Source organism: Jaculus jaculus, chromosome 13 (genome assembly GCF_020740685.1).
Source record: "Jaculus jaculus isolate mJacJac1 chromosome 13, mJacJac1.mat.Y.cur, whole genome shotgun sequence".
NCBI classification, from domain to species: domain Eukaryota; kingdom Metazoa; phylum Chordata; class Mammalia; order Rodentia; family Dipodidae; genus Jaculus; species Jaculus jaculus.
The window spans coordinates 50722842-50736773 of record NC_059114.1 but is presented as its reverse complement, the minus strand read 5'-3'; the positions used below and the strand labels follow the sequence as shown (position 1 = coordinate 50736773).

At 37.6% G+C, this 13932-nt stretch overlaps 1 protein-coding gene across 2 annotated transcripts in view; it reads left to right on the top strand.

Moving 5' to 3' along the window:
- Wdr36 (WD repeat domain 36) overlaps positions 1–13358 on the top strand; it is a 43383-nt gene extending 30025 nt beyond the window's left edge. For both annotated transcript variants that reach the window (XM_004652478.3, XM_045133089.1), the window contains exons 17-23: positions 4182–4289; positions 4692–4789; positions 5071–5216; positions 8073–8192; positions 8340–8421; positions 10569–10756; positions 13203–13358. In XM_004652478.3, the coding sequence (XP_004652535.2) occupies positions 4182–4289; positions 4692–4789; positions 5071–5216; positions 8073–8192; positions 8340–8421; positions 10569–10756; positions 13203–13352 (892 nt within the window). In that variant the 3' untranslated portion in view covers positions 13353–13358. The remainder of the gene's footprint in view (positions 1–4181; positions 4290–4691; positions 4790–5070; positions 5217–8072; positions 8193–8339; positions 8422–10568; positions 10757–13202) is intronic.
- The last annotated feature ends 574 nt before the right edge of the window (positions 13359–13932 follow it).

The window sequence follows — 13932 nt, the reverse complement described above, 5'->3', positions numbered from 1 at the left end:
CCTTTTCTATTCCCTTTATATCTCCTTTCTAGCTTACTGGCCTCTGCTACTGAGTTTTGTTCCTACTCACATAGAGGTCCAATAATTTATAGCTAGGATCCACATATGAGAGAGAACGTGACATTTGGCTTTGTGGGCCTGGGTTACCTCACTAAGTATAATACTTTCCAGATCCATCCATTTTCCTGCAAATTTCATAACTTCATTTTTCTTTACTGCTGAGTAGAACCCATTGTATGAATGTGCTACATCTTCATTATCCACTCATCAGTTGAGGAACATCTAGGCTGGTTCCATTTCCTAGCTACTGTGAAAAGTGTAGCAATAAACATGGTTGAGCAAGTATCTAAGGGAGTGAGATGAGTCCTTATGATATATGCCTAGGAGTGCTGTAGCTGGGCCATATGGTAGTTCTATTTTTAGTTGTCTCAGAAATCTCCACACTGATTTCCACAATGGCTGGACCAGATTGCATCCCCACCAACAGTGTAGAAGGGTTCCTCTTTTTCTGTATCCTCACCAGCATTTATGGTCATTTGATTTTGTTATGGTAGCCAGTCTGACAAGAGTAAGATAGAATTTCAACAGTTTTAATCTGTATTTCACTGATCACTAGGTATGTAGAACATTTTTTTAGATGTGTATATGCCATCTGTATTTCTTCTTTTGAGAACTCTTATTTAGTTCCATAGTCCATTTTTTAATTGGGCTGTTTGATTTCTTATTTAATTTTTTGAGTTCTTTGTATATCGTAGATATTAATCTGCTATCAGATGTATAGCTGACGGAGATTTTTTTCCCCATTCTGTAGGTTGCCTTTTTGCTCTATTCAGTGTTCTTTGCCATACAAAAGCTTTGCAATTTTATGAGGTTCCAGCCGTTGATCTGTGATTTTATTGCCTGAGCAATTGGTGTTATATTCAGAAAGTCTTTGCCAAGACCAGTGTGTTGAAGGTTTTTCCCTACTTTTTCCTCTAGCACTTTCAGGTCTAATATTAAGGTCTTTTATCCATTAGTACTTAATTCTTATGCATGGGGAGAGATAAGGATCTATTTTCATCCTTCTACAGATACATATCCAATTTTCTCAGCACCATTTGCTAAAGAGGCTGTTTCCTCCAATTAGTATTTTTGGCATTTTTGTCAAAGATCAGGTTGCTAAAGCTACACGGACTTACATCTGGGTCCTCTATTCTGTTCCATTGATATACGTGTCTGTTTTTGTGCCAGTACCATGCTTTTTTTTTTTTTTTTTTTTGTAACTATGGCTCTGTAACATAGGATAAAGTAGGTATGGTGATACCATCAGCCTTATTTTTGTTGCTCAAAATTAATTTAGATACTAGAGGATTTTTGCTTCCAAATGAATTTTTTTCTTTCTTTTTTTTATTAATTGCTTTTGTACTGAGCGAATACAGTCAATTTGGTACCATTGTTAGGCTCATCCATGACCTACCCCCTCCCTCTGGCCCCTCCTTGTTGATGTATATGGGTCATGCATTCTGGAGTTACCCCACAGTTATGGGTGGGATAAATGTCTCTGCATATCATGACCCAACATGTGGCTCTGACATTCTTTCCACCCCCTCTTCCACAAAATTTCCCTGAGTCATGTTGGGTTCATTTTTGGTCTGCTTCAGTGATGAGGTATTGGGGGACTCTAGGTCTCTGGATCTTTGATTTGTAGGAGTTGATTTTTCTCTGTGTTGATCTCCTTCACCCTTGTGTTGGTATCTGGTTCACCAAGAAAACAGCACCCTTGCTTGTTTCCCCAATTGTTCTTACTTTCATCTGGGGTCCTTTTGAGGTATGATGGGGTGGCTCTCCACTTAGGGTCTACATCTATCTGAAAAAGAGAAGCAGATTCGCCAGTGGAGAGTAAGTTAGCACCAGACAAATGAGATAACCCTTACTTTTTTATAGAGAATTTAATAGGTGTAGGACCTCTTGTAGCCCATGATTGGTGGTAGCTTGTTAATGGAGAGTGGGCTTATAATTGGATATGGTTCTGACTTGTTTCCCAGATCCAGCTATTGTTATCGTACCACTGAGGGGATCAGTTAGCTGAATCAAGAGCAGTTGGTGGATTTTTTTTTTTTTTCTATTTTCTTGAAGAATGCCATTGGAATTTTGATGGGGATTGCATGGGATTTTTTTTTAATTTTCTGCTTTGTATATCATTGTATGTTTGTGGATACATGTGATTGTGTTTTGTGGTTGCCCTTGTATGTGAGTGCATGTTATATGTGGAAGACATATGTCAAAGACAGATAAGACAGGATATCTCACTGAACCTTGAGATGACCAATTTTGCTAGACAAGCTAGTCAGCAAGCCTTTGAGCTACCTCTACCACTGCCTGCCTGGTACTGGGATTATGGGAAGTTTATGTGGGTGTTGGGGATCTGAGCTGAGGTCCTTATGTTTGTGCAGCAAATACTTACTCACTGAGGCATCTTCCCTACCTTGCAAAATCCCTTTTTAAAATTAAAGTAGCAAATTTATCTTTGGAATGGAAAAATTAGGATCTGAAAGTAGAATTCAGAGCCATGAAACTGACTTAGCATTAGCTATTTTGCTGAATTTTTTTTTCAGTAAAATGTTGAACATAAATAAATCTGATTGGTTTTCATCATTAAGTAGTACATTATTTCTAAATGAACATATACTATCTAAGGTAAATACAGTAGCACAAATCTAGGTGCAACGTGAGCAAAAATAAGACATTTTTGATTTTCAAAAGAAAATGAATAAGATACAGAATGGACAAAATATATATATATATTTTTAAAGTAGGGTCTCACTCAAGCCCAGGCTGACCTGGAATTCACTATGTAGTCTCAGGGAGGCCTTGAACTCCTGGCACTCCTCCTACCACTGCCTTCCAAGTGCTGCAATTAAAGGCATGTGCCACCATGCCCAGGCCAGAAGTATATTTTGAGTAAAAGGGAAAAAAGAAAGTGATTCTTTGGCACAAACTTAAAAGTAGAACACATGAGAGAACTTGGCAAGCAGTGTTAAGCAAGTAAGTAGAGCTGCTTCATCTCCACTATGCTAGTATTTACCGGTGTTTCCAGGCACTTTATGCGCTTTTCTTTTGTTCATATCAAACCTGAGCACTACCATTGTTCTGCTGCACAGCTGAAGAAATAGACTCCTTTGTGTTTTATCCATGATGGGTTAGGTTTTAAATAGCAGAGCAAAAGCCGGGCGTGGTGGCACATGTCTTTAATACTAGCACTTGGGAGGCAGAGGTAGGAGGATCGCCGTGAGTTCAGGGCCTCTGATATTATGTAGTGAATTTCAGGCCAAACTGGGCTAGAGTGAGACCCTAATTCGGCCGTGAGGCGGGGGGATAGCAAAGCAAAAATACAGAGAAAGGTTTTCCATATCTGGTTGTCCATAAGGATGGGTCAGTTGTCTTGCAATAGAATACAATGAACAAGGATTACCATTTCATCATGCAACTCTGGGATTCTGTTCAGTTCTTCTCAGTTTTCCTTTTTAAAACCATCATCAGAATAGCAACCTGTGGCAGTTCCTAGTTCTGCCTTCAGTAAACAACTTTCATCATTTATGTAGCATGACAAATGTTTAAAGAATGAGCATTATCATGAAATAACCTAAAAACTGAAGTGATATTGAGTAACCTTTGAATGCAATGACATATAAATGTATCCATCTGGAACTGTACCTATCTAAAGCAAGCTTTGTGGTTATTGCAAGTTAACTTTTTTATAGCAGGTGTGAGCTGGAGAGAGAAATTAGTGGTTAAGGTGGTTGCCTACGAATCCTAAGGACTCAGGTTCAATTCCCCAGATCCCACATAAGGCAGATGCACAAGGTGGCACATGCATCTGGAGTTCATTTGCAGTGTCTAGAGGCCCTGGCACGTGCTGGCTTTCTGTCTCAAATAAATTAAAATATAATTTTTTAAAAAATAATAATAATAAGTGCCAGGTATGGGGCATTTCAATGCTGTAATCCTAGCAATGGGGAAGTTGAGATAGGTGAATATCTGAGCCTTGAGGCCAGCCATTTCAGCCTAATTGGTAAGCCAGAAAAAGGATAGACATCATTCCTGAGAAACAATATGCAAGGTTGCATAGAGATATATACACATACATTTTTTTCTGAATTATGCTCATTGTAGTAGAGCTAACATCTTGATTCTTTTCATAGCCTTATAGACTGCTTTTTGTTGGATTCAGCCCCTCTCAATGTGACTATGTCCCCAACGGGAGACTTTTTAGCAACTTCCCATGTAGACCACCTTGGAATTTATCTATGGTGAGTTCTTTCATGTAGTTCTCTTATCTTAAGAGGAAGAGGATGAGGATTGGTATTTTCTGGAGTTATGGTTGTAAAAATTACCATTTAGTTTTCCTTGAAGGTTAATTTTTGTCAAAAGAATAAATGGAGGTTATTTAACATTGCTAAAATATTATCTATTCATGGTCTCAAACATGTTTTTTACTAATATATACTTCATCAATAATGTTATATATTTTTTCACGTGATGGTATACAGGATATAAATAAGTAAACTTCAAATTAAAACAAATTGTTTTTGAGGCCTTAATTAGTAGTGACTGTAGTCTGTGGCCAAATTTAAGAATGTAGCAATTACTGCCAAGTTTCTTTGAATAAATTTGTTTTTATAAAAATGCTATTTTGTTTTTTGATTTCTCAGGTCCAATATTTCCCTCTATTCAGTTGTCTCATTACGGCCACTTCCTACAGATTATGTTCCTTCAGTGGTGATGCTTCCTGGTACTTGTCAAAGCCAAGGTACTCACAGAATAGCAAAGAGCATTGAGCTGTAGTGTTGTAAATTGAATACAGGATTACTGCAGCAGAAGCAAGCGAGATATATTTTATGATATTAAGTAATATAGCAGTGTAAATGTGTTTTGAGAAAATAAAGAGTAGGATAAGCATAAGAAATAGTGGAAAGAATTTATAAATCTATCTTGTGTGAATGTTACAAAGTACAAATGGATTTGGAATGACAAGTTGTTTTTATTTGATAAAGTCGCATTTGCATTCATCTTACCTGAATTTATTTTTAGATATAGAAGTATCAGAAGAACAGCTTGAGCCATGTGATGAAATGGTAGAGTATGAGTCACCAGAGCAGCTGAATGCACACTTGGTGACTCTGTCACTTCTGCCTGAATCACGCTGGAAAAACCTTCTTAATCTTGATGTCATTAAGGTAATTCTAGCTACTCTTGATATTGAGTCCTAACCCATGCACCAGGAACATTTTAACAGAGATAACTTCCCCTTCTTAGAGGGCGCATTAGGGAGAACAATTAATGTGCAAGGTAGTAAAGATATGACTATATAAATAATGTGATTTTCACACAGATAACTGCAATACATCAGCTGAAAGCACTGCAGATGTTTGGATGGACTAGAAGTACAGTCTACAGCTACAGAGCCTTGAGAAATGGGATGCTTCAGCATGCATTCTAATAAATTATATTTGTAGTGTTTTAAACAATGGGGAAAAAAACTACAAAAACATGTTTCTTATTGCTAAATTTAAGAAAATTTCACTATTTCTTTTTTAAACTAAGCATTAGTTAACATTATTACCCTACACTGTGCTAATTATATTACAAGTAGATTTTTAGAGCTTGCTGTGTCAGGATCAGGCATGTAGTCAGGCATGTAAGTTAATGAGATCCGTACTAGATAATGTATTATATGATCTTCTATAATACGTTAGTGAAGTGTGTTTCATAGCCACAAATGAGTAGAAAAAGCAGTTGATGATAGTGAAAAATTTCAAATTCTCTTATGATTGTAGGTGTAAAAATTGTTTTGTGGCCGGGCGTGGTGGCACACGCCTTTAATCCCAGCATGCGGGAGGCAGAGGTAGGAGGATTGCCGTGAGTTTGAGGCCACCCTGAGACTACATAGTAAATTCCAGGTCAATCTGGGCTAGAGTGAGACCCTACCTCCAAACACGAAAAAAAAATTGTTTTATGAAACTTGGACTGATTAAATATGTACATAAGTATATCAACTAAAGCTTATATTTAAAGTTTTTAAATTTTATTTATTTATTTTTTATTTTGTGTTCTTTTTTATTTATTTGAGAGCAACAGACAGAAAGAAAGAGGAAATAGATAGAGAACGGGCATGCCAGGGCCTCCAGCCACTGCAAAGGAACTCCAAACGCTTGTGCCCCTGTGCATCCGCTAACGTGGGTCCTGGGGAATCAAGCCTCGAATCAGGGTCCTTAGGCTTGACAGGCAAGTGCTTAACCACTAAGCCATCTCTCCAGCCCTAATTTATTTTTATGTACTTATTTGAGAGAGAGGGGGGGGGGAGAATGCCTCCCCCAGGGCCTCCAGCCACTGCAAACACACTCCAGATGTGTGTGCCCCTTGTGCATCTGGCTTACATGGGTCTAGGGAGTCAAATCTGGGTGCTTTAGCTTTGCAGACAAGCACCTTAACCGCTAAGCCATCTCTTCAGCCCCTAAAGCTTATGTTTATACTAACTCAGTGTGGACTGTGTTGAGTTAACCAAATGCATATAACTGTAGGAAACTTCAGCAGGATGTTATAATTTTCCTCATCACTTAGCCCTAGAGAAGATAGGTGTGTCATGGGTAAGGAAAGGAACATTTACATTTTATATTTAAAATGCTTTTTTATCTGCTAACTTTTTGAGAGTTTGAACATCTGCGTAAAGTTATGCTGATGGAGCATAGCTAGGAAATCCCTCCTTCATACAGTCGGTCTGTCAGCTGTAAAGGGATATGGGCTTTTATGAAATAGCTTTAAAAGCAAGACATCAGAAAGTAAGTAAACAAGGTGAGAGGGGCCATGAGAATAATGCTCAAGTAATAAAGCATTTGGCTGTCCTCACAAATAGATAGTGTTGCATAAAAACAGACACCTGATGGATGGCTATGCAAGAAATGTGCTGAATCCCCTTGTTATTGCTATTTCCTACACAATAAAATGTAAAATGTTTCCATGTATTCTGCAAGTTACTTTTCTATAAAACTTCTTATCTATGCAAATCAGCAACTAGATTAACCTAGACACTTACCTCATAGGTTCTGTTGTGCAGAGGAGGGCTGCACTTGCACTGCATGGGCACTGCTTTATCTTGCTTGTGTGTAATTCCCTTTCAAACAAAAACTTTACCAAGCTTGCCTAGAAGATACTAGAACCTAGAGGCTATGAGACTCCTTTGTTAGATTATCATGAAAAGTCTCTTGTAGCAAATGATACTGAGAAGTAAATTCTCTCAATAGGAATTTTATTAACACTTGAACTATTTTGTAAGCCACCAATAATGTTTTCTTTAAAAGCGCTAAGGAAGAATTAAAATCCCAACACAATGGGTCATGCATTTCCAAAACATTAGCAAATATTTCTCCTGGAGGAGTTTAGTTCGGTTCTAAATTTTCCTATGGAGATAAGTGGATTGGGAAGCCAGTTTTATTTATTTATTTTATATATTTATTTTGAGAGACAGAGACAAAGAGAATGAGCTTGCCAGGGCCTCCTGCCACTGCAAACAAACTCCAAACACATGTGCCACTTTGTGCATTTGACTTTTCACGGCTATTGGGGATTTGAACCTCAACCATTAGGTTTTGCAAGCATCTTTAGCCACTGAGTCATCTGTCCAGTCCCCGGGAAATTATTTTATGTGAAGCTGTCCATATTTATATTTCTCATTCTATCCCATTTTGTTTAAGAGGTATTCAGTGTAAAGGTAGTTCATTTCAGGAAGATGAACATTGTCATCTCTGAGCTGCTCCTGTGCCCAATCATTGTAAATCCTTTTGCTTTATTAGTAGGGTGCTGGAGGCCTGCACATGGCAGGTGGGGTTAAGGATAGCTGCCGTATTGGTCACATGGATTGTAGGTCAACATTCTGATCTTAATAAAAGCTTCATACTTGTGTGCACCACCATGCCCGGCTTTCCTGTTGTACTTTTTAGTAATTCATTTTAAAATTTATTTGGAATTAAATATTAGAAACAGCAGGATGATTGCTAACTGGTCCTTTTTCCTCTTTCTCATTTTCTCTTTATCAGAAAAAAAATAAACCAAAAGAACCACCCAAAGTACCTAAATCAGCACCATTTTTTATTCCAACGGTTCCTGGACTTGTACCTAGATTTGCTGTACCTGAGCAAAACAATGATCCCCAGCAGGTAAAAACCAAGTTACAAGATTCTAAGCTTATGGGTGCATGCTTGCTTGTATTTGGGGAACCAGTTTTAAATAATCATTTAAACTATAAGTCATACTTTTGTGACATTTAATGTTCTTTGCATAATACGTATTTGTTTTTGTTTAAGTCTAAAGTGGTAAATCTTGGGATTTTGGCTCAAAAATCAAATTTCTACCTGAAACTTGAAGAAGGACTGGAAAATAATAAGTGTAAGTTAAGTTATAAAATATTTTAACAAATGCCTTAAGCATGTTTTAGTTTCTCTGATGAAAAACAGAAGGAAATAACATTTCTTAGTAGATAAAAGGATATAATGTGAACAAAAGAATTCAAATTTTTGTTCTAGTCTGCACTAATTTTAAAATACATTAAATGAGTGCCACTAGATTCACATGATTTTTTTTTATTGTTTGTTATTTCCAGTAGATACAGTTATTAGCAACATTTATAGTAAGGAAGTCTTTCATGTACATTTATCCTAAAAGTTTTTTATAGCTTCTTTTTGTTTGCAATTTGAATTTGCAGTACAATTTTTTAATATTTTTACTTCAATTTATTTATTTATTTGTGATAAAGAGGGAGAGAATGGGCAATGAACTCCTGGCACATATGCCACTTTGTGCATCTGGCTTATGTGTGTAGGGGGGAATTGAACCTGGGTCCTTAGGCTTCCCAGGCAAGCTCCTTTACTGCTAAGCCATCTCTCCAACCCTGCAATACAAACATCAGAAACCATCTAACATAAGTGTCTCTCATCATTTTACATATCCCAAATTATCTTCCAGAAGTGAAATTTTAAAACAAGATATACAAACACACACACACACACACACACACACACACACGGGTTTTTTTATTTTTTGAGTTGGTGTTTCCCTTCTAGCCGAGACTGACTTGAAATTCACTATGGTCTCAAGGTGGCCTTAAGCTCATGGCAGTCCTCCTGCCTCTGCCTCCCATGTGCTGGGATTAAAGCTGTATGCCACCATGCCTGGCTAAAACAAGATTTTCTAAAAGTGTTAACATATTTAAATTTTGAAATTTACGTTTTATAGCTAATTTTAAAACCAATGTTGGCTCCCCTAAAAAATTTGCCTTGTGTCTTGTTAAAAGTTTGACTCATCCTCTTGTTTCATAGTATAATTGCTTTTGTGTTCATGTTAATGTCATTTGAGTCCACTTGGGCAAATTTGGTACTGATGGGTTTTTCAGATGACTTCTTGTATTTATTGAGGAATAAGGAAGAACAAAAAACCAAAACAATTGCTTAAAATATACTGAACAACAGAAAATGAAATTGATTAAACTTTTTTTGTGGTGGTATTCTTTTTCCAAAAGCTAAAGGAATAACCATTGCTACTATTAATATTAAGTGACTTGTAAAAATGGTTGTTGAGTATATTTGCATAGGATGCATATTAAATGATAGAGCTTTTACTTCTAGTGCAAAGAAGAGCTGAGGGTAATATGAATAAGAAATGGAATCTTTTTCTCTTAATTTATATATTTCTATATTAGTATTTTTAAAAATATCTATTTGCAGAGAGAATGGGTATTCCATAGCCTTTTGCCACTGCAAACAAACTTCAAATGCATGTACCACTTTGTGCATCTGGCTTTATGTAGGTACTAGGGAATCAAACCTGAGGAAACAGACTTTGTAAGCAGTGCCTTTAACTGCTAAGCTATCTCCCCATCCCTATTAGTATTTCTTTTTTTCTTAAAAAAAAAAAAAATCTATTTATTTCCAAGCAGAGAGAGAGATAAATACATACAGAGGGAATGGGCACACCAGAGCCTTCAACTGCTGCAAACAAACTCCACATACATGCAACACTTTGTGCATCTGTCTTAAGTGGGTACTGGGGAATCAAACTTGAGTTGTTAGGGTTTGTAATGCTGAGCCATCTCTCCAGCCTCCTATTAGTATTAGTATTTTTTGTTTTGTTTTGTGAGGTAGGGCCTTGCTGTAGCCCAAACAGATCTAGAAGAAAAGAAAATACTCGTGATAATCACTATTAATACTTTGATATATGCCTTAATGGCCTTATGTGAGGATTTGTTGTAATTGATTGTGAGTATCTTAAAGTGTCTGTTGTAGCACTACATTTTCCTTAACAGTAGGAAACAACTTTAAATTATCAACAGTGCAAAAATTTTAGGGTACTTAGTACTTTTAATTTCATTGTTGTCATTTTTACTAATTTTCACATACCTTGCTCATTCTGCTATGGCATAAAAATTTATGCACAAAAAGAATTTCAGGTGCCATTTTAAATATATCTTGCTAAGGGTGTGAAGGAAACTAGTTTAAGTAATTATAGGTGATGACCTGATTCTTTTTAAAATAACACAGATGAAGCTGCTCTTAACCTGCTGAAAGAATTAGGCCCATCAGGAATTGAAACAGAGCTTCGAAACCTGTCTCCTGATGGTGGCGGATCTATAGAGGTCATGCAAAGTTTTTTGAAAATGATTGGGATAATGATGGACAGAAAGCGTGATTTTGAGTTAGCCCAGGCATATCTTGCATTATTTCTTAAGGTAAGTTGAAGGTAAAATACTGTTAACATAGCTCTTCTTCTGGAGCAGTGTTATTGAAGAGAACATTCTGCAAAAATAGGAATGGTGTGTGTGTGCATTGTGTTTATTTTGACAGCTACTTGTCTTATTTCATATATTTAATATGTCATATAAAATATTTGAAATATGTCTAGCACAACCAAAAAGCTGAATTTTAGTGTCACAGAATTTGCAAATAGCTGCTGTGGTTGGTGACCACCATATGCAGTGGCTGGATCCATCAGATTTATAGTCTTTTAAAATTTTTTATTATTACTCAGCAGCATGATTTTTTTTCCTCTTTAAAAATTATTATTAAGTAGAAATGTCATGGGCACATCATATGCTGGTACCATTGTTTCCTTCCACCCTGCCTCCACTCCACTAAGGGCCTTCCTTAGTGGGATTACTGGTATTCATCATGGAGTTGTAGGTTATGAGCTGAGAGCAGCAGTCAGTCATTGTAGGGGTGGGGGTGGCAATGGCTCTGGATCTATTTCCTCCCACCTTGTGGCTTTTACAAATTTTCTGCCCCCTCTTCTGTGAAATTCCTTGAGCCTCGATGGGCGTGCTGTAAGTCTACATTAGTGTTGAGCTCTCAGTAGCTTCTGGATTTCTACTTTGGTGCAGTTTCAGTATATTCAGTGTCTGTCTCCATCACCCTTGTCCAGGTTGTCAGGCTCCCCATGGAAGCAGCACTCTTGCTCATCTTGCCAGTTCCTCTGGGCCCGCCTGGGCCCTGGCTGCGTAGTTCATCTTCTGTCAGGGAGTCAGCTATCTGTTCTTGTCATGTGATATCAGGATAGGTTGAGGGGATAAGCATTGTTAATTTAGAGAGATTTTGATGGTTGCAGCCTCATTTTTGGCCAAAAACTAGTGGGAGCTTCTCATTGGAGTACATAACCTTGGTCTCCATCGTATTCTGACTTGGTTCCTAGTCCCAGGTATGGGTTCCTTTCCAATGAGCAGATCTCATAGCCAGTCAGAGCCGTTGGTCACTCATGGTTGCAGTCAGGTTTGCACTGGTGGCAGAAATCATCTGACCAAGAGCAGCTTTGGGGGAAAAGAGGCTTTATTTTGGTTTAAAGCTTGAAGGGGAAGCTCCATGATGGCAGGGGAAAATGATGGCTTGAGCATCACCCCCTGGCCAACATAAGGTAGACAGTAGCAGCAGGAGAGTGTGTCACACACTGACAAGGGGACACTGGCTATAATAAGCCTGCCATAAGCCCACCCCCCAACAATACACTGCCTCCAGGAAGCATTAATTCCCAAATCTTCATCAGCTGGGAACCTAGGATTCCGAACACCTAAGTATATGATGGGCACTTGAACCAAACCACCACACCCAACTTGGCTGTGTGCCACTATTGCACAGATGTGTAGTCTTGTCAAACTAGTTACTTTTATATAGCTTGCTTACAACATTGTTGGCCATCCCCCCCACCACACACACACACACCCCAACTCGTACTTTTCAGCACTAGACAGGCTAACCAGTTGGGAACTGGTGTCATTCCAGATTCAGTTGATCTCTCCATGTTCGGCAGCATGTGGGGTCTTGAGCAATAGAGTTTTATCTGTGTTTTCCTACAAATTTCATTGTATCATTTTTCCTTGAGCAGCATAATTTTAACTTTATCCTTGATTCTTCTTTGTCATCCATTTGCTCTAAAGTAAACCATTAACTTTTTTTTGTTGTTGTTTTTGAGGTAGGGTCTCACTCTAGCCCAGGCTGACCTGGAATTCACTATGGAGTCTCAGGGTGGCCTTGAACTCAACAGGGATCCTCCTACCTCTGCCTTTGCTGGGATTAAAGGCGTGTGCCACCACGCCCGGCTCCATTAACTTTTTTAATTGGCTATATTTTGTAAACATTTCTATGATTGTAAAGGGAAAGTTGTGGCTTTTTTCTGTTGCTGAAATAAAAAAATTTTACCTCTATCACAGTTTCAAATGATTTGACACAATAAATTTCTTATATGATTAACACAACACAGACCTAATTTGAAAGTCTGCTGTAATGGTATAATGTGTTGGAGGAGATAAATAGTGCTAATTTTCAGTAGTACTGTCTAAAATGAGCTTTTGCTGGTATTTATTTAGATAGTGGCATAAAGGATTAAAAATGAGAAATGCAAGTGAATACATCAGAGGACCTGTCTGCTGTTTGTTACAGTAGATTATGTAGAAAGGAGCCCAGAATATGGAGTTAGTGTTAGATCAAGGATTATGCATAGTGGAGAATGATGACCCACATCAGTTCTGCTAATGATAAAAAGTAAAGTGAAGGAGGAAAGTAGAAGTATTTAAGAAAAAAAATACCAGTAGTATTTCCTTAGCTTCCTTGGTAGAAAAATTGACTCAAAACGGATAAGATTTTACTTTTCTTAAAGAAAATATGTAACAATCACATTTTCCTTTTCAGTTACACCTCAAAATGCTTCCTTCAGAGCCAATACTTTTAGAAGAAATGACAAAATTATCATCACAAGTGGAAGAAAACTGGATTCATTTACAGTCACTCTTCAATCAAAGCATGTGTGTTTTAAATTATATTAAAAGTGCTTTATTGTAAAAATAACTGAATAAACTAAAGACTATTTAATTAGATTATTAATCAGTTTTGTTCTACAAGTTCATTGTGAAAGGAAAAACACCACTTCTTAACGACTTAGTCTTTATTTTAAATGGTGAATACTATCTTGAAGTAAAATTATGCTTACAGAAGTCCAAATAACTTGAGTTTCTTTACAGTAGTTTTTTTTTTATTTAATTTATTAGTTTTCTTTTCAGTAAATACAAGCAGTTTGGTACCATTGTTTAGGCTCATCTGTGATCTACCCCCTCCCATTGGACCCTCCTTGTTGATGAAAATGGGTCGTGCATTGTGGAGTTAGCCCCCAGTTGGTATGATAAATGTCTTTGCAAATCATGACCCAACATGTGACTCTGACATTCTTTCCGCCCCCTCTTCCGCAAAATTTCCCTGAGCCATGTTGGGTTCAGTTTTGGTCTGCTTCAGTGCTGAGGTGTTGGGGGCCTCTGAGGCTCTGGCTCTCTGATTTGGTAGGAGTTGATTTTTCTCTGTGTTGGTCTCCTTCCCCTTTGTGCTGGTATCTGGTTCACAGAAAAACATCACCTTTGCTTGTTTCGCC